This window comes from Cyprinodon tularosa, unplaced genomic scaffold (genome assembly GCF_016077235.1).
Source record: "Cyprinodon tularosa strain WSP-4 unplaced genomic scaffold, ASM1607723v1 ctg113, whole genome shotgun sequence".
In the NCBI taxonomy this organism is placed as follows: domain Eukaryota; kingdom Metazoa; phylum Chordata; class Actinopteri; order Cyprinodontiformes; family Cyprinodontidae; genus Cyprinodon; species Cyprinodon tularosa.
In genome coordinates, this window is record NW_024037926.1 from 1,161,144 (window position 1) to 1,188,286 (window position 27,143).

The window sequence follows — 27,143 nt, forward strand, 5'->3', positions numbered from 1 at the left end:
AAAGAAAAAAAAAACCAACCTAAAAATACATAGCCTCCCTGAAGCTAGCTTATTACGTTATGTAACCAGTGCAGGAAAAGCAGTTCTCGTATGATAAAATTAAGAAAGCAAGCTTCAAATGAGAGCAGTTCCATTGGTTAAAATGGTGCTGGGCCAGAAATGACATCTCACACTTCTAATCATCTCTACAGCTCTATGCAGCAGTCCTTAAAAAACAACAACACAGATCCTGAAATGGATCCAAATTTACACATCTTCTGAAATTAGCTATTTATGTAAGTTTTAATATTTGAACTTGCCCATTCTCCATGTTATGTTTTATGTTTTTATATTTTTAGACAATGGTTGAAAATAGTTATAATGTTAAATTGATCATATAGTATAGTTTGAGTGGTATTTTATATAACACCTTTAAATCACTGAAGTCACAGCTATAATTCTTTCCTGCCATGTTTTATTACTTTACTGGTTGTAACAGGATGTTTTTATATTCCAATCAACTGTTTGTTATATATTTTTTATGTTAAACGTTGTGCCACTTAGTATCTAGGCTACTGTGTAAAAAAAAAAAAGACTGAATCAACATGAGGAGGGACGCATGATGTGATGCACAGGTTCTATATATTAGAACAATGTTGTCAGAAGATTTCACCTAAATAGATACATTGATCTACTACCATTCAAGTAATATTACTGAACATGTATTCCTGATATCTAAAAAACAATTTTTTTCTTTGTCTGAATTAAAATTTCGTACAAAATGACATCCTCTACATCTAGAATAAACTTTCTGGATGTCTATAAATTAATTTTAGATCTCCATATTCCTATTATTACTATTTAGCATTTTTTTTTAACTATAATTTTTTTTTTCAGATATGATAAATACATATTCAGTCAAGCTGATAAATGTCAGAATGGCCACTTAAAATGTGTAAAAATTTCTAGATATTTTAAATTAAATTCTTACTGGTATAATTTTGTTTATTTACTTTTTAAAATTCAGTATCTGCTACAAAAATGGAATTTGGAAAACAATATTTTTAAAGTTAGGTCTAGGAGTGTGATTTTGATCAGGAAGAATGTTATTTTAGTGATCTACAAATGGAACAACAGAGAGGAGTGCTTTTAATAAATGTTAAAACGGCCTGCCACAGACAACTTCAAATAAACTTACACATTAACTCGAGCAACAATCTTCTCCTTCGCCACCTTCCTCTCATTTGAAGCTGTAGTGCATTTCCTCTGTCTTTTAAACACATTCTCCTTTTATATTTTGGCATTTCTGCATTAAAATCTGTAGTTCCGGTAGGGTGAAATTGGCACTTCCTGTTGCATGTTGTCATGGTGACTGGTCATATCAGTGCTCCACTGATAATGGCTTTTCATACTTGTTGCGCACGTGCCTAACTCTGAGTGGACTTAGTTAAAATTGATTGAAGCAGTCGCTGTGAAACCGAACTCTCAGAGTTCCTGACTTTAGGCTAAACCAATTTAGAGTTGCCGATTGATCTAGTATAATTGAAAAAAATAAATTTTTTTCATCTGAATTTGTTAAACGTGCAATAAATCAATCAAACGGACCCCAGTATAGGAGAGTTGGTGTTCTGCTTTATTAATACCTCAGAGTATTGTTGCTGCAAAAATCCTCGGTTGCTCAGATTGTGTGAGACGCCTCCTGTGCTGCTCATATAGAACAGCTTATATGGAATTGTTCAAGATGTATAAGATATGCTTGTCATATAAATGCACTATTTAGCATCTCTTTGCTTAGAGATTTGCTTATTGAAAGTTTTTGTCTTTTTTGCATTAATGAGCAGGGATTCCCCTCTGGCCTAGGGCAAACCTCAATGATGCATTCCTGCCAATTAGCAAGCAATTAATCATCAAAGGGAAAAAATGAATGCATGCAACGAGGAACACATCCATGCCTACTTCGTAGTGTGTCATTAAGGTTTTGCATCCAGAGATTGGATTAGGGTCGACTGAGGTTGATCATTTAAAAGGAGACCAATGAAATTATATGTTCCAAGTTCTACCTAAACTGATTAGCTTTATTAAACTCATTTAGCAAGTGTGAGAAAAAAAACAAGTTCTAAAATCATCAAGTACCTGGTGTATTTCTGAATTGATATGACCCCTGAATCAGAAAGACCAGAGTTCTTGACAAACTGCTTAATGTTGATGAGATGAGCCCCATTCTAGAAACCTAAAGGTAGCCTGCTTTGATGCCAGTTCATCATCTTTATTCCTCAACCCACTTCGAGCGAAGTGCCAGTACAACTGGCACTGGATCAGATCCTGAGCATTATGAAGCCACCACCATGCATAACAATCAGTACAATATGTCAAGGTTTTGACTCTTTCAAAGATTTCTTGTCAAATGGCATTTACACTTAAAGCACACGCTGAATCGATTTGATATAAAACTTTTTATCACACAAATCCAAACAGATGATCACGTTTTCTACTGGTTCAAAGCCGATTTCCAACAGATATACAGTATAGATGCAGTTAATACAGTTTTATATGAAAAAAAAATATTTTTTTTTAGAACTGTTCAATTTGTAGGTTAATTCTCAAGCAAGATTTAATAAATTTTCTAGCTTCCTCTCCATGAGGGCAGCATTTTTGCTCTTAGAGCAAATCACACAATTTTGCAAATATGAGATTCAACTAATTTTGTAACAGATCAACAAAACAATTGAAAAAAAAGTCCACTTCTACACTTTTAATAAAATGTTACCAAGATTTAAAGGTTACACTTACTTTTAAAATGGCAACAACTGGCCCCCTTCAACACTATCAAACATTCAATAATTTGAACGATTTAGCATTTACATTAAACAAAGGATCTAAACAGGTGAAAACTCAATTTATAACTAATAGGAAGCTGCTCTTGGATATGTGACTATAGTTGTAATTTACCTGACCTCTTTAACAAATATATATGAATTTCTACAAACTTTTCTTGATGTTGAATGACTTTTAAATGCTGTTTTGATTAAATGGTGCTAATAAATAAATAGCCCTTTGGGTGAAAGATTGTTTTCTAGTCTGGAGCAGAACTCCTGGTGTTAATCTGTATTTTTTTGTTTTTTTTTCTCAGGTAAACCTTTTTTTTCCTTACTGACGTAGAAGACTTTCAGTTAAAACGCCTGATGTTTAAATTGCTGTGATTGCGGTAAACACAAGCAGGACTTTCCCAACGTGCATGTAGTGCAGCGTGCAGATATCCAAAAAAACAAAAACAAAGTGTACATCACGTTCCACATCTACAACGACGGCTTTTAACCACAATATCCGTGAAACATGAGCAGCTTTGCAGAGGAGGAATTACCTGAAAAGGCGGTTAGGTAAACCCTAAAAACTCAGATGATGAGTGAACTGTGACCAAAGTTGCTTTCAGGATGATTTTTATCAGCTTCTGTTTGTAGAGCCAGACTTCTTGTTCTGACTCTGCAGTATCAACATGATGCTATAGTTTCATTATGACTTTAATAGCCTCAAAGCATCATTTATTGATCAATGCACAGTTAAAAAAAGCAGATTTAAAATGGAAACTACTCTATAAGTAAATGTTGGTCTGTGTGTCATAAAGCCATTTATTCAACACTCCATATGAGAACATGGTGGTTTAAATAGTCTTTTTTTTTTTTTTATTAAAGCAGCATTGTGAAATAAAATCCCTGGTATTAATACAGAATCAAAAGCTAAAATGACTTTATATTTTCACTTAATCAAATAATTATATTCAGCTTTTTAACACAGCTTTACATATTCAGTAAAGTTATACATTAAATCACAGTGATACTCAATAGAGCCCCCAACAAATGTAACTATGACTAAATCAGTTGCCCATATTTACTTTCAGCAATAATGTTCTTTATATATAAATATAGGTTTATATATTTGTTATGATGTCTTGATGATTAAGTATTTAGTATGCAGAGCTATCATATGTTTTTTAATTTAATAATACAATTCTATGAATGTTTATGTTTTAAATTTCACATACATTGAAATCTTTGGTACAAGGAGATTTTAAGTGGCAAAGATGTAATGAACCTGAAATAAAAAAAAAGAAATAAAGATACAAATTTGGATAGCTTGGTAAGAATTAGACTTCTTTAAACTGAGTTTAAAGAAATAATCATAACTTTGAATCACAGTTGTTAGTGAATGTTGTACATGGGTGGAACAAACATCTCTGCATACAGTAAATGTCTTCCCAATTTAAACAAAAGAACAAAAAAAGATCATGTTGAACATCTAAATATATGGATAACATTCTGAGGTATTCTGAACAAACATATTCTGCAGGGAAAAAAAGCTGAAAGCTCTCAAAGAGCAAATGATCAAAGTTCAATACATTTAAAGTATATATATTCCTGTTATTTTTTCTATTTAATGTGACAAAAAAATGTTTTGTTTACTTGTTTATTTGTCATCTGTTAGGGTTCAGTCGACTAGAGGTGATCAAAGTAGGGGAAGGAGTTTATGTGCCCCCCTCCCCAAACAGCAATTACGCATTACGTGCACCTTGACTTTTTCTATCATTTGACCAAATCATCTTGAAATGGAAAAAAAAGATTAGATACTATGTGTGGTTGTGAAGTTGAAATAAATAAAAAAAGTTATACGAGAAATATTCTAAATGAGAAACCCTATCGGTGCGTTGGGAGAACGTTCAAACTGCAGGGAGATATCAGAAAAAAAAAATTCTGTGCCATTTGTTCCTGTCTTAAATATAATGCATGCTCAGTTTATCATGTAGCAGGTAAAAAGCATCGTTAGGTTGGTGATTTTGGTGCGTATGGCCAAAGGGTTTGTCTACTTTCCTGTTATGGAGTCAGTGAGAGGAGTTCTACCTGTAATAAATTATTAAAAAGGAATATATCATCTTGAAAAATATAGAAAATAAAAAAAAATACTAAACAAAAAATCCAAACTATTATAGCTGTAGTTTTATAATGAATATAAAGATATTTTATAATATTGCTTAATAATACTAAGATATAAGAATCATATAATAATAATAATAATACGGTAGTTTTTATTTATTTTAGTTTATTAACCATATTAATATTACCCATAAATGGGCATATAGGTAAAAAACTTTTATATATTATAGTCTTATGCATAAGGATTTCAGTGCAGCTTCCACAGTGCACATTATAAGCCTGTGAGGTCTACGATGGCTTTGATAAATATCGTATCATCTCTCAGATATGGACTCTTGCCTGCCAGCTTTGACAGCGGGCAGAAGAGCGGGCAGCCACTGGCGATGTTCATCTCGCTGATCGGCCGCTGGAAGGAGGTGGACGTAATGTCGGGTCGGAAGGCGTCGATTATGTGCTCCCTGTTGTTCTGATCCAGGAGCATCAGAGTCACCTGGGTAGGGAGAAGAAAGAAGGACTAAATAAGCTTCTGTTTTCACAGAAAACCTGCAGGGTTCTGGTTAATGATTCTTGAACTGTAGTACCTTCTGACTGAAGGGCCACTTCAGCAGAGCGTCGCACTTGCCCTTCATGACCACGAAGAACAGGGAGAGGTGCGTCCCTCGTCCTGTCCCATCGCCGTTCAAATAAAGCCTCAGACACATTTTGTAGCCGTATTTGCTGGAGTAAAATGCTGCAAAAGAGCAAGGAAAGAATTCATAATAAAAACAAAACCCTGAAATGTTGTCAGACCCTGACAGGGAACCTCCCTTAAAAACAACATGATCACACTGAAGTGGAATCTCCCTCATGTGGGAGCCAACGAGTAACATCACACCAACCACATGATCTGTATTACAGTCACGAAGCATCAAAAACACATGAATGCAATCACGTCTCTTTTCTTACCGGGTGAGAACATTGCAGGTGTTCGGCCGGCCACCGCATCCTGTCTGCGCCGGGAGAAGTCAGTGATTTTCCAGACAAAAATCCCGTCGTAGGTGCAGTGCTGCAGCTCCCGCACCACCTGATCAGTCTCAGACAGCTGCAGGTCTCTCATGGTCACCGTCCGTTCCAGCTGTCGCACTCTGTTTGACAGATTTTCAATCTTCTCCTGGTCTAACCGATGTTGGTGGGCGAAGGCCTCCAGGGTTAGGGAACTTCGTTCCACTTCCCGATTCAGGACACACACAATGTTTTCTAAAGCAATTGCCTGGTGGAAAACAGCAATATGTGATTATAGGACTCATGTCAATAACTGATTTTTATTTAATATTTTATCATGTTGAGATCTACGAAAAAAAAAAAATGTTTAATGCTTTAACATGAGAAAAATGCCTTTTGGTCCGTGTTTGTCTCCATTAGTAAAAGTCATAATGTTTATACAAAAGGCTCACTTTTTTTTCCAGGTCTGCAGGCGGTGCAGCTGCAGCTCCGCTCCCCTCTTCAGGAGCTCTGTACAGACCCAACCCTGAGTCCTCCTGCCATTCCCCGGATCCAAGGGCATCTGTTTGTGTCCGCGTCATGGACAGCACCATCGGAAGCAGCAGACGCAGGTGCTCCATGGTGCTACTGTGCTCATGGTCGCTGAGCTTCCCGTTTTCCACCTGAGTAAAACAAGACCAGAGATCAAGGTTTATTTCAGCATATACAGGAGACATTCAGATGGGAGACTAACTAGGAGACTTTTAAATGCAAATGCAAATCAATTAACTTAAGACATCGATATGAAAACACCAACAAAAAAAAAAGAAGAAAAAAAAAAGAAACAGTTCTCATGAGATGTGACAAAAAGTCCCGTCTGCCTGCCAGTATGAACAGAATCTGAAACATCTTATCTGTCTGCTAATGACTGAGTGAACGTGAATGACCTCTAGTTAATAACAGAAAATACCCTTTTAATTACTATAGCTATTTATTAATTAGTAATAACCAACCATAACCTAACAAGCTATACGATTCATACTGGGAATTATATGGTGCAAAACAGAAGGTGAAGTGATGTTTTATTCTGAAACTTGATGCCCTTTTCACAAGTTTTAAGTTGAGCAAAGCTGAGAGCATATTTGATGTCAGTCTTAGACATAATGAGATTTTTCTTTTTGCACATACCACAGTTTTACAGCCCACTTCGCTGAACGGACAAGCACTCTTTGACTTGGCGCAGGACTTGATGTGGTCATTGAACTGAGGAGAGAGCAGGCAAAAACAGAAAGTGAGGAGTTAGAGAGACCTTACTTAGGAACAAGAATAAAAGCAAAACTATGTGATGTAGAGTCAAAAGGAAACTGGAGGGATTTTCTGTTTGAGATCAATGGATTCACTATAATTTATTCTGTTTAATTTGCAAATACTGTTGAATATTTCTCTGTATTAAAATTCGTAGCTTTCAGATATTTTAATTCATAATTAATCGCATATTTCTAATTTTAGAGATAAAAAAAGTAGATATCATTTGGCTTATCAGTGTTATCAGTGGCTATGCACGGCTGTGGTAGAATCATTCTGTGGGGAAGGTTACCTGCCAGTGGTGTCGTTGCGATTCAACTTTACTTAAAATCAACAGCTAGAATGTTTAAACTTCCAACGCTGATCCCAAACAAACAGTAAAATGGGTTTAGGAATAAATACTATGGCTATTAATAAGCTTTTGGATTAAACAGAGATAAACCAATATAAAAAAATGTTTGGTGAGAGGGCTAGGTGATTAAAGGAAAAGTCTGTTCATATTCAGATTTCAAACTTCTGAAATTACTTTAAATATGAAATCATTACATACTGTTCAATAAAGGCAAAGTGTTTTTAATAAAGAGTAATTTCATTTGAATGTGCTTTACCGGAGACATCCATGTTCGTCAAAGAAAACTACTGTTAAACAAGGCCAAGTGCTGTATCTGTTTTTTTGTTACTAGGCGCTATTATCCAAATTATATTGAAAACATTCTTCTTCAAAATTTTGGCTACATATTACGCGTTTTTTCTCTGCCCAGAAATTCGATGGCAAATCCTCCCTCTTCAAGTTGGCAATCCAAAGACGAACACGTCGGTGGTGGATCATGAATAAGAAAGGTGAAATAACTAATTTTTCTTTCACTTTCACCTGATGTATTACAACATCCAACTGCCATGCAAGTGGGATTGTCAGTTTAACTATAGCTCTCATGAATTTCAAAGGTGAGGTCCTCTCGAAAATTAATTAACTGTTGTTGATTGCAGGTGGGTATAATAGTTCCCATTGATTTATCTTGTAAAGTGGGGAGAATGGCGCTCGGCTTCGTGACATCACTTTTAGGTATAAATAATGATTCATTGATCATTCCTTGCTGACCGGACTTTTCCTTTAATTGATTTAATCAGCTTATTAGATTTTCTGTTGATTATTTCCTTCTTGGAGAATTTGGATTTTTTTCAAATTCCTCCACTCGTTGGGCTTTCATAGTTCTGAGTGGCATCAGTTCATCTTCACACAAACATTTGGTGTGTTTTATTTTCATTGTTGATCGTGAGACATGATTGTTTTATTGTAAAACAATCATGTCTCCCAAAGGGGCTGACTGAAATAAAAGCTGTTTTTTAAGAAATATATTTTATTGATTTTTTTCTTTTATCATTTTTCATAAAAAAAAATAGTAAATTGATTAATTTTATTTGGAAGGACAGAATTGGAGATTAGATTTCCGAGAAGCCTTTCACCAAATATTAATAAATTGGTTCAGAGATATCAGCCTATATTACCTTTTTACTGTTATTGAAAAAATAAACAAATTCCAACTTGTGCCCTCAGTTAATATCTTTCTTGAATTATCACCACACCATGGCAAAACAGTGAATCAAATGGAAATAAAACTGACAAGGCACTGATGACTATTATGAGTTTATGTAATCCTCCGACCAAAACTATATATCAATAAAAAACACAGAAAACTGTTTTTTTCCAACCTTTTTAAATATGCAATCCAAAAGTATGACCTTTATTGTAACAATACCTGTTCTCTCAGTAACTCTTAACATTGTTTATTTCCCTGAAGTGTCTCTGTTATAGAAGAAATGCATTTTTTGGTGTTTGTTTAATGGACAACAGCCATGGAATAACAGCTCCTTCCTCAACCAGCATTAGCTGTCAGCCAGAGTGGTTGGTTAGCATGGCATAAACAGCATCCTGCTCCTAAAGTGTTTATGGGGGTTGAGGTCAGTATTATACATGAGGGAGATCATTATCTTCCCTCTATTGCCACTAAATGCTGTGTGACTCTAGCAGGGATAAACTGGATAAATCCAGAAATGCCTTTCCTTCACAAATGTGGCGCCATTGAAGAATTATTTAAATGGCTTTCCATGGGTATGAGCTAAATTGTTTTTGCACCAAATATAAATAAAAAACTGAATCTACAGAAATAAATAAAACCAGAACAGCTCTAACCTTTTCCCTTGGGATCTTCTTCTTTCCGCAGTCTTTGCATTGTAACGGAAACTTGACACAGATTTCATCATGGGCCTGAAATTGTTTCCATAGAACAAAATCTTATCTTTGCAAAGCAGTACAAGAAAACTGCTTTATTACACATAATTACATGCATTTCTCACCTTAATGTCTTTAAAATTGAATGTTACTTTGCAGTATTTGCAGTTCAGAGTTCTTTCCTCGCATTCCCTCTCATTGTGTCTCTCCTTGTCCTTGAGGAGGATGGAGGCCTGGCAGGCTTCGCACTGCACCCTCTCATATTCACAGCGACCTTCGTGTTGAGCCTGAAGATGTAGACAACAATAACTTGATTCTGTACTCAATAATTTTTTGCTGTTTTCACACAAGTCAAACCCATCAGCTATTTGTTTCATAATATTTAAGATCATGAGGTTTGCACAAGCTGTCTGGTTGTGCCATTTTATAAGGATGGTTAAACCGCATCACATTAGAACAAACAAACACTCTTATAAAGATGTCTGAACATATAATAACCTTTCTGGGAAGAGCAGGAGTGGCACAGGTTTGTGTTGGCATTACAAAACCAAACAAACCATTGCTTTTTGTTTTGTTGTTACTGCAGCCTTTTGCAAAGAAGTAAAAAAAAAAACACACACACAACAAAGGGGAAATGTCACAAACTAAAAAAAAGAGATCATGGAATGATTATGTTATTTTTATTTTAAATCTTAAAGGTTTTTTTGTAAAGGAGTCAAAAATGAATGACTTTTATTATATGCCAAAACTAGAAACAAAGGATTTCAAACTGTATTTAAAAAAAACGGTTGTAAAAAAAAAAAGCAGGAGTTATGATACATCGTTTACAAGAACATGCCGAAGTGTGCAAAATTCAAAAAGAGGAAATTTATTTTAAAATAAAAAACGTTTTAGCGGCTCTACTAGGAATAAAAATGACGAAACAGGAAGGGGCAGGGCTTATTTTGGAGGCGGTGCCACGGGAGCCGCCATTTGTTTCTCCCTGAATGACTGGGATCACAACGTGCGATCTACCGAGCGAAACCATCAGGTATGTTTGAACGTTTTTTCCATTTGAATCACCAGTTTTGCAAAGGACAGATCCAAGGCAAAAGTGAAAATGAGTCATCTTTTTAGTGGCTTCGGGTTCGAAATGTGTTAGCCACAACTAGCTGGTTTTTCTAGTGCAAGAAGCGCCCTCTCGGCTGGGCGTGTAAAGAAAGCTGCTGGGAAACCATGTTTTTTCCAAGCCGGGGACTCCTTCGGGAGTGGCTCAGAATTAATCATACTTGTGTGGGTGTTTCACCCAGCCAATTGGGTGATAATAATAAATAACCAACGGCACATTTAAATCAGCACATGCTTTTTGAGATAGGAACATGCACAGCATGCAAATACGGGACGGCCTGCACCATCGAACCATTGAATGAAATATCAGAGTGGTGCATCTTCCCAAACTGTCAGGAATTACAGCTAAGTGTGACCGCAGCAGCTAGTAAACTCCCCTTAAACAGAAAATGACGTTCATGTAGGACGTCCTTCACAAAGCAACACCCACCAACTACCTCCAAGCAGACATATTTACAGCACAAACTAAATACAGTCAGAGGAGGACTTAGAGTAGCATTAAATATTGGGGCTTTTCTAACTGCTTTCCTTCCACAACCTCTAATCTGACTCTTCCACATAAACTACAGCTTAGATAGTTGGTGGCTTCATTATCAGGGGAGATCTGCGGCCAGTTAATCCACACCGCCCAAAGCTTACATCGCCTTTTCTTCTGGTACTTTCCACTGAGCTGTTTGTGAATATCAAAAAGCGCAGGGACTTTCCAGCCCACATGTTCAGTTTCACTTCCTGTTTCTCCTACTGCAGCTGCTGCAAAGAAAGCAGCAGAGCTTGTTCAGGAAAACAAAGCCTTAGGATAGTTAGGTCAGGTCACACTGATATGTAAAAGGACTACTAGTTAACCTCAGGGGTAACCTGACACCTTAATGAGGCCCGACATGAGCCCATAGAGAAAACAGAGCAGCTCAAATTATCATCTCACCTCATAATCTTTTATCGATCCCGTCCAGCTGCAGCCCTGGTTTAGACACCTGGCAGGCAAACTTGCTATTTCTCTACCGGCTGCATTGTCTGGAAATGCCTGGTGGACAAGGTGGGGGGCAAGAACACAGTGTTCAGCGGACGCATAAAGACGGTGATTGTACTTAGAACACAGAGTGGGCTTCTTTGTGCAACTATGGAAACCCCCTCCAGGCTGTGGTCAGACATTCACCTTTGCTTTAAATGAGTAACATACAAAGTAATGCAAAGCATTCACATTCAGTCACACAACAAAGGCAAACTACAAGGTACTTTATTGATGTTTTATGGGAGAGTAAAACATAAAAATGGTGCAGAACTGTGAAGTGGAAGTAAAAGGACACATATCTGATAAGCAAAATTTTTATTATCTTTCTTTTAGGGTATTTCTATCCACTCTTTATATCTGCAGCCAATTTCACCAAAGCTTTCTTGTAAAACAGCTTAAGCACACTCAGGAAAAAGAGTGCTGGGAACATGAACTCAGTCATTGCAGGGACTCTAATTCACATGAACCTTTGCCCTCCTGTCTAACAGCGTTTCCTCCAGGATCACACTGCATTTCTATTAACTCCCACCTTCCTATTCTAGCTGAAAGAAAACATTCCCAGAGCATAATGCTGCCCCTATTGTGTATCAACATGGGGTTTTCAGGGTAACAAGTTTAGCATATAACTCCAGTTCTGGTTTCATATTGTCAGAAAACATTTAAATGGAAATCTGATGCTCATTGATCTTCCTGCCACTCCTGTATAACGGCTAAGTTTGACTTCCTTGCCAACAGACAGATTTTGAACCTGAACTGTAGAGCCCTGCAGCTCTCTGGCCTCTTGGCTGCTCCTCTCTCTCTGGTTCGCCCCATTTTAAATAGGGGCCCATTTCTTTTGCAACATTTTCCACTTTTTAGATCTGGTTGGACTCTCTTCCCTGCTTAGGGGAGCTTGTCCAGTTGCACTGGGCTTTAGGGGTTTCATAGTAGAAAAGGGGCTGAATAAAAACACACTACACAATTTTAAGATGGTATTTAAAAAAAAAAATCTGTTTATTTAGTGGCCACTTCACAAGTTTGAGCTACCTGTGTAGCTATTAGTAAAATCTATTACAATGTGTGATTCTAACTGCTGTCTGAAAACTCACCTCACTACTGTTCAGGATGGACATAGGCTCCTCATAGATCTCCTCTTGGCGACAGGCTTCACAAGGCTTTGGACCAGCGCTAAAAAAAAGATTTTCCTGATTAAATAGCAACAATAACCTGCTCTCCCATCATCTACTGACTAACATGGATCACAGCTCAAGCAGATAAACCATTAACAAATGGAGCAGAAGCAAAATAGAAGGGATTTAGCAACAGATTTGGAGCAGAACACTGAATTAATTCAATTTATCTGGTTTTAAAAATAAACAAAAAAATCCCACAGAGATAAATGGAGCTAGTTGAACTACCGGTAGCTCCTTGTCAGCACATAAGGAGATATCATGTGACTGGATTCCAGACAGCTCAGCTCTGACAACATAAGCATTGCAAAACTGGAATTTCACCAGAACAGTTTGAGCATTTCAAACTTTCCACGATTGCTCCCATAAAAAAAACCTTTATTTTAGTAAAACTGCAATGTGTTGCTAAGTTGGTTCATTTTCATCTCAGTACTTTATGTTTAGTGATGAACCTGATTTATCTGTAAACATAAAGTTGTGTGTGTGAATGTTATAAAAAAAAAACACTAATATATCCACAGATAACTGGTTTATGGGTGATCCACCGAAGAAGCAGACAAAAAAAAAAAAAAGCACACTGACTCAGCAAAGATTAATGACTGGATCCTTGTGAATCACCCGAGTCCAACCATGCAAGGAATGAGTCTGCATTAAGAAAATGATCTCAGGCACAAAAAAAAAAAGAAAATCAAGACTAGAGCAGGAAAAAAAAAGCAGACGATGCGCTGATGGAGATCCACAAAAAGAGGGAGGAGGCATTAAGCTGGCACAGAGAGGGTGGTGTACCTGGTGAGCAGTTTGAAGCAGTGCACACAGAAACGGTGGCCACATTGAGCCTGGACAGGTTTCCTCAGGACCTGGAGACACTGCTGACATTTGTATTTATTCTCCATGGGCACCGACAGCACACTGAGAGGTATTCCTGGCAAGGAGGCTGGACAATCCAAAGAAATGCGGGCCATTGTTCTCCATGAAACTGATGCTGCACCAACCTGTGGAGGAGAGCAAGAGAAAATATATTCTCTCATGTGCACTGTTTGTTTTTGTCTTGCATATATATATATATATATATATATATATATATATATATATATATATATATATATACAAAAAATAACTTTAATTATTCCAAATGTTTTCATTTATAACAATCTAAAAGTTGCACGCATATCATAATTAAAGAGTTCAAGCAAGTGATACATTTATCATCAATGCATGAATTGTTTTATAGAACTTTCTTTCTATAATTTTAATTTTTTTAAACAGCCAGGAACAAGTCTCTACATATCAAACAGGGCTTTGGGCAGTCATTGGGGATGCTTGCTTGGTTACATTAATTTGCGGTGAAGCATGTGCAAGTTACATAGAAATGCACGCTATCTTTTACTGTTAGAATCAAAGCCCAAATGTTTTAACATGTAAATTAAATTAGTTTTCTCTGAAAAGAAGGGTGGCCACAAGAAAGAATCAAGACCAGCTCTGAAGGCATATTATTCTGCACTTGTTGAATTAAGAAATGTTACTGGTTTCTCTAGAAGGATGCATTCATATAAAGGAAAGGTTATATAAAAGCTATCTGTGCCAACTTCCTGTTATGAAGAGTTTTTTGTTGTTGTTGTTTTTTTTTTTTGCATTAGATGTTAACACAATCGCCTACTGAGAGAATTTAACAAATAACTTTGTAATATTACTTGGGGTTTTACTTGCATTAATTGTGCAGACTCTTGCGATTGTCACAGTGATAGGGGCGAAATACAAAAATATTTTTATTTATTCATGGAACTGCAGTTTGGAGAGATTTACCAGAAATGCGTTTTATGCTTTTTAATCGAGTGACGACAATAAAAATTGTATTTTTAATATTGACACATGATCAGATATTTCTCACAAGTTCACATCTTGCAAAGATTTATTGGGTCCTTTAAATCTTAAATCTGATTCTTTTTAGCCTATGCAGAGTACATTTAGCATTTATGTTTAAAGTGATCTGCATTTTCTATTTACTGCCATCTAGTGGACAAAGTAAGATCCACTCACATTCACTTGGCAGGAGGCAAAACACTCTACAGCCTTTATTTTAAAAGAGAACTGTTACTGAGCACTACTTTGAGCATTTTGGGGTTCTTGTTAGACAGCGAAAGATGCCAGATGGTGCAGGTTGCTACTAAAGCATAATCAAGTAAGAAAGGTTCAGCAGGGCGTGCAAGTAGCGCAGTGGTTAGCAAGCACGACCCACGTACGGAGGCCTTAGCCCTCGAAGCGGCCGACCCGGGCTCGAATCTGTCCTTCGTCGCATGTCCCTCCCACTCTCTCATAACCCCCTTTCCTGTCAGCCTACTGTCAAAAAAACAAGCCACTAGTGCCGTAAAAACTCAAAAAAAAAAAAAAGGTGCAGCAAATACATCAGTCCCCCAAACATTAAAGGAAAACAAATTTATTGCAGACAACTGTAGAAGCCTAATGCTTTTTATTAAGTGATCCCCAGTTTTATCTAGGGGATTTATGTTTACATTTATTCATCTAAACAAATGACTCAGTCTACCTCTTTATTTGGTGTTTATTAATCAAGGAAAACCAAAGGTAAGAGAGTTTTTCACATAGAGGAAATACCGCCAACAGTAACTGGCAGACCAGCCCAAAATTACAGGAACAAAAAGCTTTTCCCTCCATCGCTGCAACCAAATGGAAATTTTGTCACATCCTTCCACCTGATTAGCAACACCACAAATAAACTATTTTTGCAGACATTAATGTTCAGGGTCTATAATAAGGTGTTAAAGAATTCCCCAGAGTCAGAGAGAGGCATTTCTTATTTTGCACAGGAACTACATTCTTGGTCTCGCATGTAAAAAAATTGCCTGTTTTTGGAAAAGTCTGCCATGTTTTCTTCATAAATTACCTATTTTAGTTTCTAAAATTCCCTTTTAGAAAAAAAGGGTTGAGTGTTTTTGGTTTCCATTAGCAATAGATGCTATCTTCTAATGCACAGCCTAGCGCACATCTATACCTTCACCACAACAGAACGAAAAGGAGAATGATTTGAAGTCGGGGAAAATGACATGAAAGAAAATCTGGATCACTTATCTACCCCTGAATTAGGAAAATAAAAACCTGCATTTTCCCTTTTTGGAAACTGGTATTTTAATCAGCAACTTTCGAAGAAGCAGAAAAAGAATAAAAAAAATGCAAGGAAGTGAGGAGAACACACACTGAAGACAAATTAAATAATCATATAAAAGTAGCAGTTTTATGTCAACACTGAAAACAGAAAAGAGAAAGTGATTTTTTTTTTCTGGGTTTCAGTCATCTTCATCTACATAAAATTAAGTCATTACAATTAATAAAGAAATTAGATTTAATTGGCATCTAATAATAACGGTCTACCTCGAGAAAATAAGGTTTGCTAACATTATTGGATATCTGTGACATTTTAGTAGCAGGGCTGTCAGTGCAGTTAGTCACCATAATTAGTACCAGTAGTAGTATTCTAAATAGAATGGTGACAGGATGGGGATTTACATGCCTCAGTTTATTTCTTATCAGCTCTTAGCAAAAACCCATGAAGGATTTGAAGTGCGGTGCTGTCCTGGAAGTTCCTGTTAAATTCTCTGAACTCAAGTGTCTGGTGAAATAACGGCAGATATTTCTCCATCATGAAAACTTTGACATAATTCTGAAATTTCATTTAAATCAACAAAGCCAGTTGAACTTAAAAAAATAAATAAAACGCAAAAAAACAAAACCAGCCTATTGGGTAATACCACTGGCTGAAAACATTTTGTATAATATTTTCACTGTCAATAATGTCAGAGCCTGTCAACCTGCTTTACAAACCTGTTACACAACTTGTGTTAAGTTGCAGTTTGAAGTCAAGTAATTCATGTCATCTTAAAACTAAATTTATAAAATCCCTGAGAGTAATCCTGGATCAAATATATTTTATGTTGTACATATATGGGAGAAGTCCTGTAATTCATTCACTAAAAGATATGCACAATAAATACAGCCTTTGATACATATTTGTGGACAGCAATCATGACAGCAGCCAGGCTTTTAGTGTTTGCTTTTGTTCTCCAGGAAAATTTGACAACAATAAAGTACTTTTAAGAAAAAGCATACAAAAAACAAACTCAGTTCACCACAAAGTGCTCCAAAAAGCATGAAATATAACAGCAATGTAATAAAATAGAAAAACAGGAAAGAAAAGCTGCAAATCTAAACACACAGATCACTTCAGCTTCTTTTCTAGATTTAAAAATTAAAAAGCAAAGCTGCTGCTCAGCACCCTGACATTAGCTGAATGATCCAACTATCTCTGCTCGGATATTGCTCAATAATTGGTCCTACCTCTGTAATGACAACGATCTTAGTACCAAGGAAACTGAACAGTAACTCTACTCAACAAACGTAAACTGTGCCTCATTTTATCAGTCGTTTTTTTTTTTGGCCACTCCCAGTTTAGTTATGAACGTTTATCCCCTGAACTCCTAAGCTGATATGCAAACATTAATCGGATCTCTTAAGTTTTGTCAGTATTCGCTTTTTTTCTGTTGGTTTAAAGGGAAGCTTTGCTGGTTTCTAGCACTTAATTTTGATATAAATAACAATAACAGGCCCCTTCGTGTATTAAAGCTTTGAGCTATATTAAGTAGACTTGAACTACAGTTAATTTCTTAGTTTGCTAAATGCTAACTTACTCGAGTAGGGGCAAACGTATGCTAAATTAAACCAACTAACCTTAAGAGTCTTGACCGTCAGGGTGAAAAGAAAACGAAACTATCCCAACACCAGGAACGAAGTCACCCAGCTCAGTAGTCAAGTGTAGTTTAAATATTTAAAAAACTAACTTCCGTTTGTAGTTTGAGCCAGTCTGAAAGACTGTGGTGGAAGAGAATTCCGGGAACCGAATCTTCTGAATCATCTTGTTTCTGTATATCATAAAAGAATCAGCAGGGGGAGTGGATCCGTTGCCAGACGACAGAAGGTAACGTCTACGCATGCGCAATATCTGTTGCTAACAATGCTCCAGCGCTTGTTAAATCCGTTCATTCGGTTAAATCAGAGGCACCGTTCTTTAACCTGTAAAGGTTTAAAAGGTACGAAGTAATACTTCTTATCTCTCCTTATTTATGAAAACCCACTAGCATAAGCTAGCAATTAAATTAGATTTAGCTTGCTTTTTAAACTGCGTAATAGCCTAGCCGCTTGCTTGTAGCAGGTAAAAATGAACGCTACATAACATGACAGTTAGCATCCGGTTCAGCAGTTCATTAGGACCTATGACTGTTTTGACATTGAATCTGTGTTTGTTTTGGTGTGTTTGAATAAAAAATAAAGTTTAACAAATAAAATAAAGGTTTTTTCAAATAGAGGGTTTCACCTAATCATGCCAATGCGAGGAGCATTTAGAAATAATTTGTTTTTCAGACCCCAAAACTAGCTGTAAAATTATTTGGTAAGTAGTAAAAAAAAAAAATGACTAATTTATGCAAAATCATTTTTTACTCTCATTTATGTAATTGTAATAAATATAGTTTTAAATTGACTGAACTGCTTGGAGATTAAAAAAATAATAGCACATGTAGGATTTATAAATATATATAACAATAATATATAAATATATGTAATTCATATAATATAGCATTTATATATTAATAATATTATTATTAATATATATATATATAATTAAAAAAAATGTATCAGCAAATTTAGAAACAGAATAATTGTTGCCTATTCCCAATTAAATATAAATATGTACAACTTCTAAATTTTAGATTGAATTAATTATATTGAAAATGAATTTTGCCTTCATTATATTAGTTGCACGCTTAATGATCCCATATTAACATATTTATATAGATAAGTTTACTATACAAATTGCAATTGTCACATCCGTATTCATTTTAGTAGCATACAGTTTTATAGCAGTACTTTAAAGCATTTTTATAGGCTGTTATATTTGAACATATCAGAAGGGTAAAATTGCTTTTGTGCAGCAACCTAATAAAAAAAACAAAGGAGAATGATCATTTGATAAAAGTTGACATTTTACATGTCAGAGCAGAGGGAAATATAATTTTTCTCAGTTAATTTTTAAACATTTTCCCCCCTATGGTTCAGCTTTGTGCATCCACCAACTGCACACTAGTGGTGCTGAATTTACGCACAGTTATTGTGATGGACTGTACCCCGGACACATCCAGACCACCGCCTTCCAGAAAGCGCTATTGGCCGTTGGATCAGGTGTGGCGGCTCTCCATGACCCCTACAGACACGGTGGGAAATTTATTGTAAAAGTTCATCATCTGTTATGCTTTCTTATTTTCTTTCTGCTTTCTGACATATCTAATGTGATAAGGGGCTTGTTTAATGTAATATAATACACGTACCTTTTTCTACAATGCTGCAGGTATTTTTACAAAAAAAATCTTCCCCAATATTCATAGACTAATCATTAAAAATAAACTTTAATGAAATAACTTAGTACCAGTTTATTTGATCATAATTTTACATTAGTTGCTAAAAAGTTGAATAAAGCCGAATAAAGGGATCAGAAACAACTAAATAATCCTCTAAATGTCTCTTTTATTTAAAAGAAGGATTTATCTTTATTGCAAAACTAAGTTAGAAAAAGAATTTGGAATAACATTACAAAGAATAAATTATGTGAGCTATCAAGCAGTGATCTAACAACAGCCTTGCAAAATATTTTATTGAAGATTATAAAGATTTTAAAAAGTAATTTCCTAGAGCTGGTTTAATAGCCATCTCTAGGAAAACAAATGAAGAGGTAGGACTAAAGAAAAATCATGAAAACAGGTTCAAATTTGAATTTTGAAATCTTTAGAAGCTGGACCATAAAATTTCAGATGTTACTTTGAAAGGTAAGAAGTAAAAAAAACGTGCAATGTTTTGGAAAAGAAAATGTTACAGAAAATAACATAAGGTTATTTACTGAAGATTTTACCTTTATTCAAAGGCTGGCTCAGTTGCCTCTAACTCCGTTCACTTTCTATTATCTGTTAGTAAAAGGCTTTGGATACTGACAGTCACAATCTTGTGGAAATTTGCAAACAAATTTCTATCTAAATGGCAGAAAATAGTGTGTCAGAGTATAAAAAAAACACTGTTCCAATTGAAAGAATGCATCATTGGAGTTCTGCAGGGCTTGATTATAGGGCCTCTGCTCTTTCTTCTATAGATCAAGGATCTCGCTTTGGTGTGTGGTACTTATGTTATCATTTATGCAGATGAAACTGTCCTTTTCACTCATTGGAACAATTTGGAATTGTAGCTGCAGCTGAATGGTCGCAAGATTTAATTTCACTTTGGGATTAATAAAGTATTTTTGAATTAAATTGAATTCTGGAGCATATTAAACAGTTGCAACATTTAAAAACATCAGTTAATGAAGCTACCTTGGTGTGATACAGCCCCACTGGTGGTTGACTGCAGGACTTCTAGATACAGACAGATAGACTGGTGATGGCCAACCCAACTAACAAAGTAGTGATGGACCAGCAGAGTTACAAAGTGACCGCAACATTAGGAGGAACATAGGAGGCTCTAGAAATACCGAGGGCTTAGAGAAGAGCCAACAGTGGTCTCTGTGGTAACTGGAACACTAGCAGTAATGACCCTCAACCAGGGAGAGGAGCTCTGAGATCTCAGTCTAGAAGTGCAGCTACAATACTGCATATGACACTCGAACTTCCTGATAAAAGAAAAATTTCCTAAAGATTCACAACTAGAAATCCAGACAGTCTCTTTCATATTTTTAAAAAAAATCTGATTTTTATTTTTAAAAAATGGATAGTCGATTCAAATATTTAAAATTCTTCATATTTTTGCACAGTAAGATCAGATACAATCAGTAGAACCACCAGATTAACTTCTAGAGATGAGCACAGCATCCCAATAAGTAGAACTTCACCTGATAAAATGGCTTTCTCTCGTCGTGCCAAAACTCACTAGAAAAGCTTGCTAAATGAGACCATGATTAAATGCTTGGACGGCTGGAAAATGTATCTATAGAAGACTTGACCTGTAAGTGATGAATGTATGAAAATGAAACAGTGTTTTTTCTAATTGTTTGAAGGGTTATGTTTTCACTTGTTTTATTAATATAACACTGAGATGAAAAAGATTTTATAGTGTACCATCAGTTCAGAATTAATTTAATTAACCATAACCTTTTATTTAGGTGTTTTTTTTTTTTTTTGTTGCTTTAACCAATAAATAACAATACATTTTTATTTGAAAAGTTCAATCTCATGTTGTGCAATGTCTCTCTAAAATAAAAAGGTAATCTTTATTTTCTCCACCAGGGACAGGGACCCTGATCTCATGGATGAAGCTAAATGTTTTACAGCCTTTGAAAAAAAATAAAAATAAATTGGATTGCAGCCAAGTTAAATCACCTGCAGTTGATCAACATTAAGTGGAAAAGTTATTGACTCCAAGTGTGAAACATTCAGTTTATATTTATATATAGCGCCAATTCACAACAAATGTCATCCCAAGTCACTTTACAGTTCACCAGATCATACAGTTAAATTGATTCAAAGTTTATTTCCCCCTTTTTCCTCTTTCTACTAGAAATAAACTTTGCATCCCTAATTTAGTCTGAGTCCATAAAATATTTTTTAAACTAAAACTCTTCCCCCCAAATAGACTTTTTTTGTTCTTATGTGTCTTTTTTTTCTAAATCCAATAAAACATTTGAAAAGGCTGTTCTTTTTCTTCTTCTTTTTCTATTTAAAAACCCTCACATATTAGCTAAACAGTTATTAAAAACTCCAACATGTGAAATCTATTACTGGCAATGCTGGTTTTACAGTACATTTTTTTTCCCTTATGATTTATTTCCGCTGCTTAGTCTTTGGTCATTCAATGAGTTTGATGGTAAATAAATTTCACTTCCTATTTTCTTCATCTATGAAACCACCTATCTCTCTGAAATTGCACTTCAGTTTCTCATTTTCGAAGCATGCTTCTAATTAAAGCCATGTAGACGTGTTTGCGGGAATAGAAACGGATTCAAAGTGGTCAAATGTTCACAGGGGTGGAGCGTTTCGGGACACCTGTTAGCTGACATTTAATCTCAGGATTTGCCCACAGGTTTCTGTATAAGAGCTGTCTCTGGCTTCCAGTATCCATATCTCTGGGGTCTTTGTTCATTGTTTCCTTCTGGGTTTAAAAAAAGCTCAAATGTCCCAGATGGCATCATGCTTTGTGGCAACTTCTCAGGTTTAACAGAAAATACCTAAAAGGCACAGAAGAAGAATAGCTGAGCTGTTGTACGGTCATTAAGCTGCTTGGGTGGTATTATGACTAAAAATGTGTTTCTATTATTCAATTAAAACTGATATTAAAATCTGACCTCTGGGCTAAACTTCACAGACATGGTTGCTGTGCTGGGAGAGACTACAGGACATTTAGCGCTTATAAACCTCAGGGACCGGATGAAAAATGACCCTGAGGGTTACACCATCCTGACGTGAGTTACACTTGGTTAGACTGGGAACTATTTACCCTATATATTATTGCTCTGGTCACTTTACCATTCTGCCAGTTCAAACCCCCATTTTGGTCCATTTTCTTCTCCTGTTTCTTAACCAGAGACTTAATCGTTACTCTTTAAAGGGCGATTGTGATTCCGACCCAACTACAGGTCCTTCTAAAAATATTAGCATATTGTGATAAAGTTCATTGTTTTCCATAATGTAATGATAAGACTAACTGAAATATTTCAGTTCTTTTATTGTCTTAATACGGATGATTCTGACATCCAGCTCATGAAAACCAAATTCCTATCTTACACAATTAGCAAATTTCATCCGACCAAATAAAAGGAAAGTGTTCTTAATACAAAAAACCTCAACCTTCAAATAATTATGTACAGTTATGCACTCAATACTTGGTGGGGATTCCTTTTGCAGAAATGACTGCTTTAATGCGGTGTGGCATGGAGGCAATCAGCCTGTGGAACTGCTGAGGTGTTATGGAGGCCCAGGATGCTTCGATAGCAGCCTTTAGCTCATCCACAGTGTTGGGTCTCGCATCTCTCAACTTTTAATATTCCACAGATTCTCTATGGGGTTCAGATCAGGAGAGTTGGCAGGCCAATTTAGCACAGTGATACCATGGTCAGCAAACCATTTACCAGTGGTTTTGGCACTGTGAGCAGGTGCCTGGTCGTGCTGAAAAATGAAATCTTCATCTCCATAAAGCCTTTCAGCAGATGCAAGCATGAAGTGCTCCAAAATCTCCTGATAGCTAGCTGAATTGACCCTGCCCTTGATAAATCACAGTGGACCAACACCAGCAGCTGACATGGCACCCCAGACCATCACTGACTGTGGGTACTTGACACTGGACTTCTGGCATTTCCTTCTCCCCAGTCTTCCTCCAGACTCTGGCACCTTGATTTCCAAATGACATGCAAAACTGAGCAACAGTCCAGTGCTGCTTCTCTGTAGCCCCCGTCAGGCACCTCTGCCGCTGTTTCTGGTTCAAAAGTGGCTTGACCTGGGGAATGCGGCACCTGTAGCCCATTTCCTGCACACGACTGTGCGCGGCGGCTCTGGATGTTTCTACTCCAGACTCAGTCCACTGCTTCCGCAGGTACCCAAAGGTCTTGAATCGGCCCTTCTCCACAATCTTCCTCAGGGTTCGGTCACCTCTTCTCGTTGTGCAGCGTTTTCTGCCACACTTTTTCCTTCCCACAGACTTCCCACTGAGGTGCCTTGATACAACACTCTAGGAACAGCCTATTCGTTCAGAAACATCTTTCTGTGTCAAACCCTCTTGCTTGAGGGTGTCAATGATGGCCTTCTGGACAGCAGTCAGGTTGTCAGTCTTACCCATGATTGGGGTTTTATGTGATGAACCAAGCTGGGAGTTTTAAAGTCCTCAGGAATCTTTTGCAGGTGTTTAGAGTTAATTTGTTGATTGAGATGATTAGGTGCATAGCTCATTTAGTGACCTTTTTAATGATATGCAAAGTGTGTAATGAATCTAAAATATATGAATGTTGAATTTTTATCATTACATTATGGAAAATAATGAACGTTATCACAATATGCTAATATTTTGAGAAGGACCTGTAGAAACAGATGGAAATGTAGCAGATGATAAATGACTATATCCCTTAAGCACATCTATTTTGCATAAATTATAAATGTGTTGTTAAAAATAATTTGAACTTTTTAACTGTTAAACATAGTCAAGGCAGGTATAGTACAAAGATCCTTTATCAGACTTTTATTTTATACAATAAAAAGACAGAGAATAAGATTAAATGACCAGCATTTCCTTATTATAGGAATACTATTTACTTTATATATCCATTTAACTTGTTTTTTCTTTGTAACGAAACGGTGCTGCAGAGAGAGGCCGAGGATCCGTCTGTCCACCCTCGATCTGGAAAAGATGGCCACCCTACCCGATGGGACGTTTGGCCGAGAGTATCTCAGATTCCTGGAGGATAATGTACGTTTTTACTCGATTAAAAAAATACCTAATTACTTAACATCTTTAAATTTAGACTCTTTTACCGATCAAAGCCTGTTGCCTCTTTGCTCCATTTTTGATGGGACATGATGTCCTTTTGCTTTTGCAACTGCGACAGAAAGTGACCCCTGACTCTAGAGCGGAGGTGAAGTTTGTGGACAACGAGGAGCTAGCTTACATCATGCTGAGATACAGAGAGGTCCATGACTTGTTGCACACTTTACTGGGCATGCCTACCAACATGCTGGGTGAGTCATGCTGGATATAGAAATATATCTCACAGCAGCGTCTGAAACTTATCTGTGCACTGCTTAAATTTTCACTCATCAATGTTGATGATGTATCCAGCTTTTGTTTAATTACTGCAGATTGGTAACTGGGCCACAGGCCAGTTCTGCGTTTTCTTTAGTTATTAAACTGAATATTTCTTTAAAAATGGTCATTCAAAGTTCTAGTTTTCTGTGAAACAGATCATTGACTAAAAATCGACATGACCTTCATGAGAATTAATGTTCATATCCAAAGCAGAGACTTTTGTTTACCTTTTTATACTTTAGGCTGGTTTTAACCAATGTTTACTCTTAACTGTCTTTTAATTCTCTCTTTTTTTTATTTTTCCATCTCTTCCTCCTGGTTCCAGGTGAGGTGGCGGTGAAATGGTTTGAAGCTGCTCAGACTGGGCTCCCCATGTGTGTCCTGGGAGCTTTGCTGGGACCTCTTCGGTTGAATGCAAGGTGCTTAAATATAACCGGCTCTGAGATTATTTTGTTGTTTGAAACTGTTGTATATAAAATGACTATTTTTATAAATGTAGTGTAACTTTCAGGCCAGCCCAGCTTGTAGGAGATCATGCTTTCGTACTCCAGTGTTAAAAAATACGTTTGGCATAAATGAGAAAACCGACCTTTTGCCTTAGAAGTATCAAAATCTCTTGACTTCTTCACATTTATTATGAAACAACCAAAGATTTCAATCTATATTAATTCAATATATGTAAAAATTAAAATTCCAGTCAGTTCTTAATTTGTAAATCTACCAAATCTTTGGGAAATGTCTCTTTTAGCTTTAAACACCTAAAGACTGACATCTCTTCAATTCGACTTTGTAAAATAGCACAAACTTTATTTGTTTTCAAGACTTCCCATAAATGTCCTCTTTAATTGAGATCTGGGCTTTGACTGGGCCATTCTAACGCTGCATTGCTTAGATTTAAACTTTTGCCTTCTGACTGCATGCATTCGCTGAATTGAATTCTATACATTCAGACATGCATTCTTCCCTCAATTTCCACACCTTCCCATCTCCTAATTAGTTTACTGTTACCAGTTAGGGAAATCCCCACATCATGGTGCAGCCCCTACCCTGTTCACCCCTAATAATGGTGCCTTCAAGGTCATGTCCAGTTAATGTTAGTTCATTGAAGAAGGATTATTAACACTTTTTTCCAGGCCATGCATGACAGGCGACCAGTCAGTCAAACATGTAACTATTATAAGCAAAAACGGATATAAGTAATGATATTGACTTGTTTTTAAAACCTAAACATAAAACTTGAGTCTGAATCTATATTGGCAGTAAAATATCATTAGGAAGGATGGGAGCTGTAGAATTAACTTATACAAATATTTGCTAAAATATGCTAACTGGGATTTATGTGTGATAGCATGAGGAAGAATGTGGATCACAGTAACAATCAACGTCGGTTAAGAACAACCTGATAAATGATATACATTTTAATCGTTTTTTTTTTTAGATCATCAGTTTTTGGAACACGCAGGGAGTTTCCCCGGGTGGCTTTTAAAAGTACGACCTACAATCATCGGAAAAAAATGAAAACATGTCAGTTGAACATATTTTCTGTTATTTTCATGGACCTGCAGCCAGTAGAGAGTGGGCGCCCAGCATTCGCCACTAAGAAAAAAGGGAGATTATTACATTTCCTATAGTATATTTTGTCCTCCCACAGGTTTCAGATTTCCATCATTTTGGTTGGTTGTGTGTGGGGTTTGGCTAAAGGTCAAAACTACATGTAAATATATGAGAAAATGTTAACACTAAAACTGTAAAGAAGTAATATCACTGAACCATCTCTCTGTTCAAATGTTCCCCATTCATCAACTGTCATTTCCTGTCTTTGTCAATCAGCGTTAGTGTTGTTTGAATTGATAAAGGGGCTGTCTGAGCTGCTTTTAATTACTATTCTGTCTCCCTTTTTCAGTCGTCTACAATCACTCTTCACATCCTTGGGTCCCTGGGCCCTGCAGAACGGCAGGCGGGCCCGCTGTGTCCTCAGCATCTTTTATGAGAGGCGATGGGAGCAGAGATTGGAGGATCTCAGACAGGAGCTGAACATCCAGCCTCCTCCAGTCATACTCAGTGCTTCAAACAAGAGGGGCGCCTGAAGAAGGACACAAAAAAAAAGAACTGTTCTACTAAATTATGTGCTGGCAAACCAGAAATATTGTGAAGGATGACGTTATGGGATTTTTGTCTAGCAGGATCTGTTGAGGAAATGGGGACTTTTTTTTATTTGGCCATCTGAATCATTCATTCTGTTCTTTAGCTTTCCGTTCACTCGGTTTAAAGTCCTGACATGTTAAAGTTTCCATTCTTTATTTTCTACAGTGAACTTCACCCTGCACAGTCTGCAGCAATCAGCTTAGAATGAGTTTGTCAGCATTTATTACCCAAAATACATTTCAGATCTCAAAAATGAACAGCTACATTAAAAAAGTAATATTTTCACATTGTACTAATAATCTTTATTATCTATTTTTTAAAACCTTAAAATACCCTATCAATAGAGTTTTTACAGTATTTCTGAATGAACTGTTTTTACTGACTGGTGGGAAAGTTGTGTCTGTGCAGCTACAATGGTTTAACCTTTAGACTTTTATTATATAAGGCACTTACAGAAATAAATAGAACTAAATACATCATTATAA

The 27,143-nt window shown here is 36.4% G+C and overlaps 2 protein-coding genes across 5 annotated transcripts; one reads left to right on the top strand and one right to left on the bottom strand.

The window, feature by feature from the left end:
• Positions 1-4,716: 4,716 nt before the first annotated feature.
• On the bottom strand, positions 4,717-17,900 carry traf2b (Tnf receptor-associated factor 2b). Of its 3 annotated transcripts, none has more exons than XM_038302406.1 (11): positions 17,532-17,900; positions 13,471-13,676; positions 12,604-12,682; positions 11,429-11,527; positions 9,525-9,686; positions 9,361-9,435; positions 7,053-7,127; positions 6,338-6,547; positions 5,850-6,153; positions 5,486-5,634; positions 4,717-5,394 (listed from the first exon to the last, which is right to left on the bottom strand). In XM_038302406.1, exons 2-11 carry the CDS (start codon positions 13,644-13,646, stop codon positions 5,176-5,178), a joined length of 1,548 nt encoding a protein of 515 aa, XP_038158334.1. In that variant the 5' UTR covers positions 13,647-13,676; positions 17,532-17,900; the 3' UTR covers positions 4,717-5,175. The 3 variants fall into 3 exon arrangements, with proteins under 3 accessions (XP_038158334.1, XP_038158318.1, XP_038158326.1); XM_038302390.1 differs by having other exon boundaries at positions 17,422-17,899; XM_038302398.1 differs by lacking the exon at positions 17,532-17,900 and adding an exon at positions 17,032-17,134.
• Positions 17,667-27,143, top strand: coq4 (coenzyme Q4 homolog (S. cerevisiae)). 2 transcript variants are annotated; one of them, XM_038302420.1, is made up of 8 exons: positions 17,667-17,780; positions 18,805-18,960; positions 22,087-22,183; positions 24,075-24,177; positions 24,317-24,446; positions 24,839-24,932; positions 25,952-26,037; positions 26,417-27,143. In XM_038302420.1, exons 1-8 carry the CDS (start codon positions 17,705-17,707, stop codon positions 26,545-26,547), a joined length of 873 nt encoding a protein of 290 aa, XP_038158348.1. In that variant the 5' UTR covers positions 17,667-17,704; the 3' UTR covers positions 26,548-27,143. The 2 variants fall into 2 exon arrangements, with proteins under 2 accessions (XP_038158348.1, XP_038158358.1); XM_038302430.1 differs by lacking the exon at positions 25,952-26,037.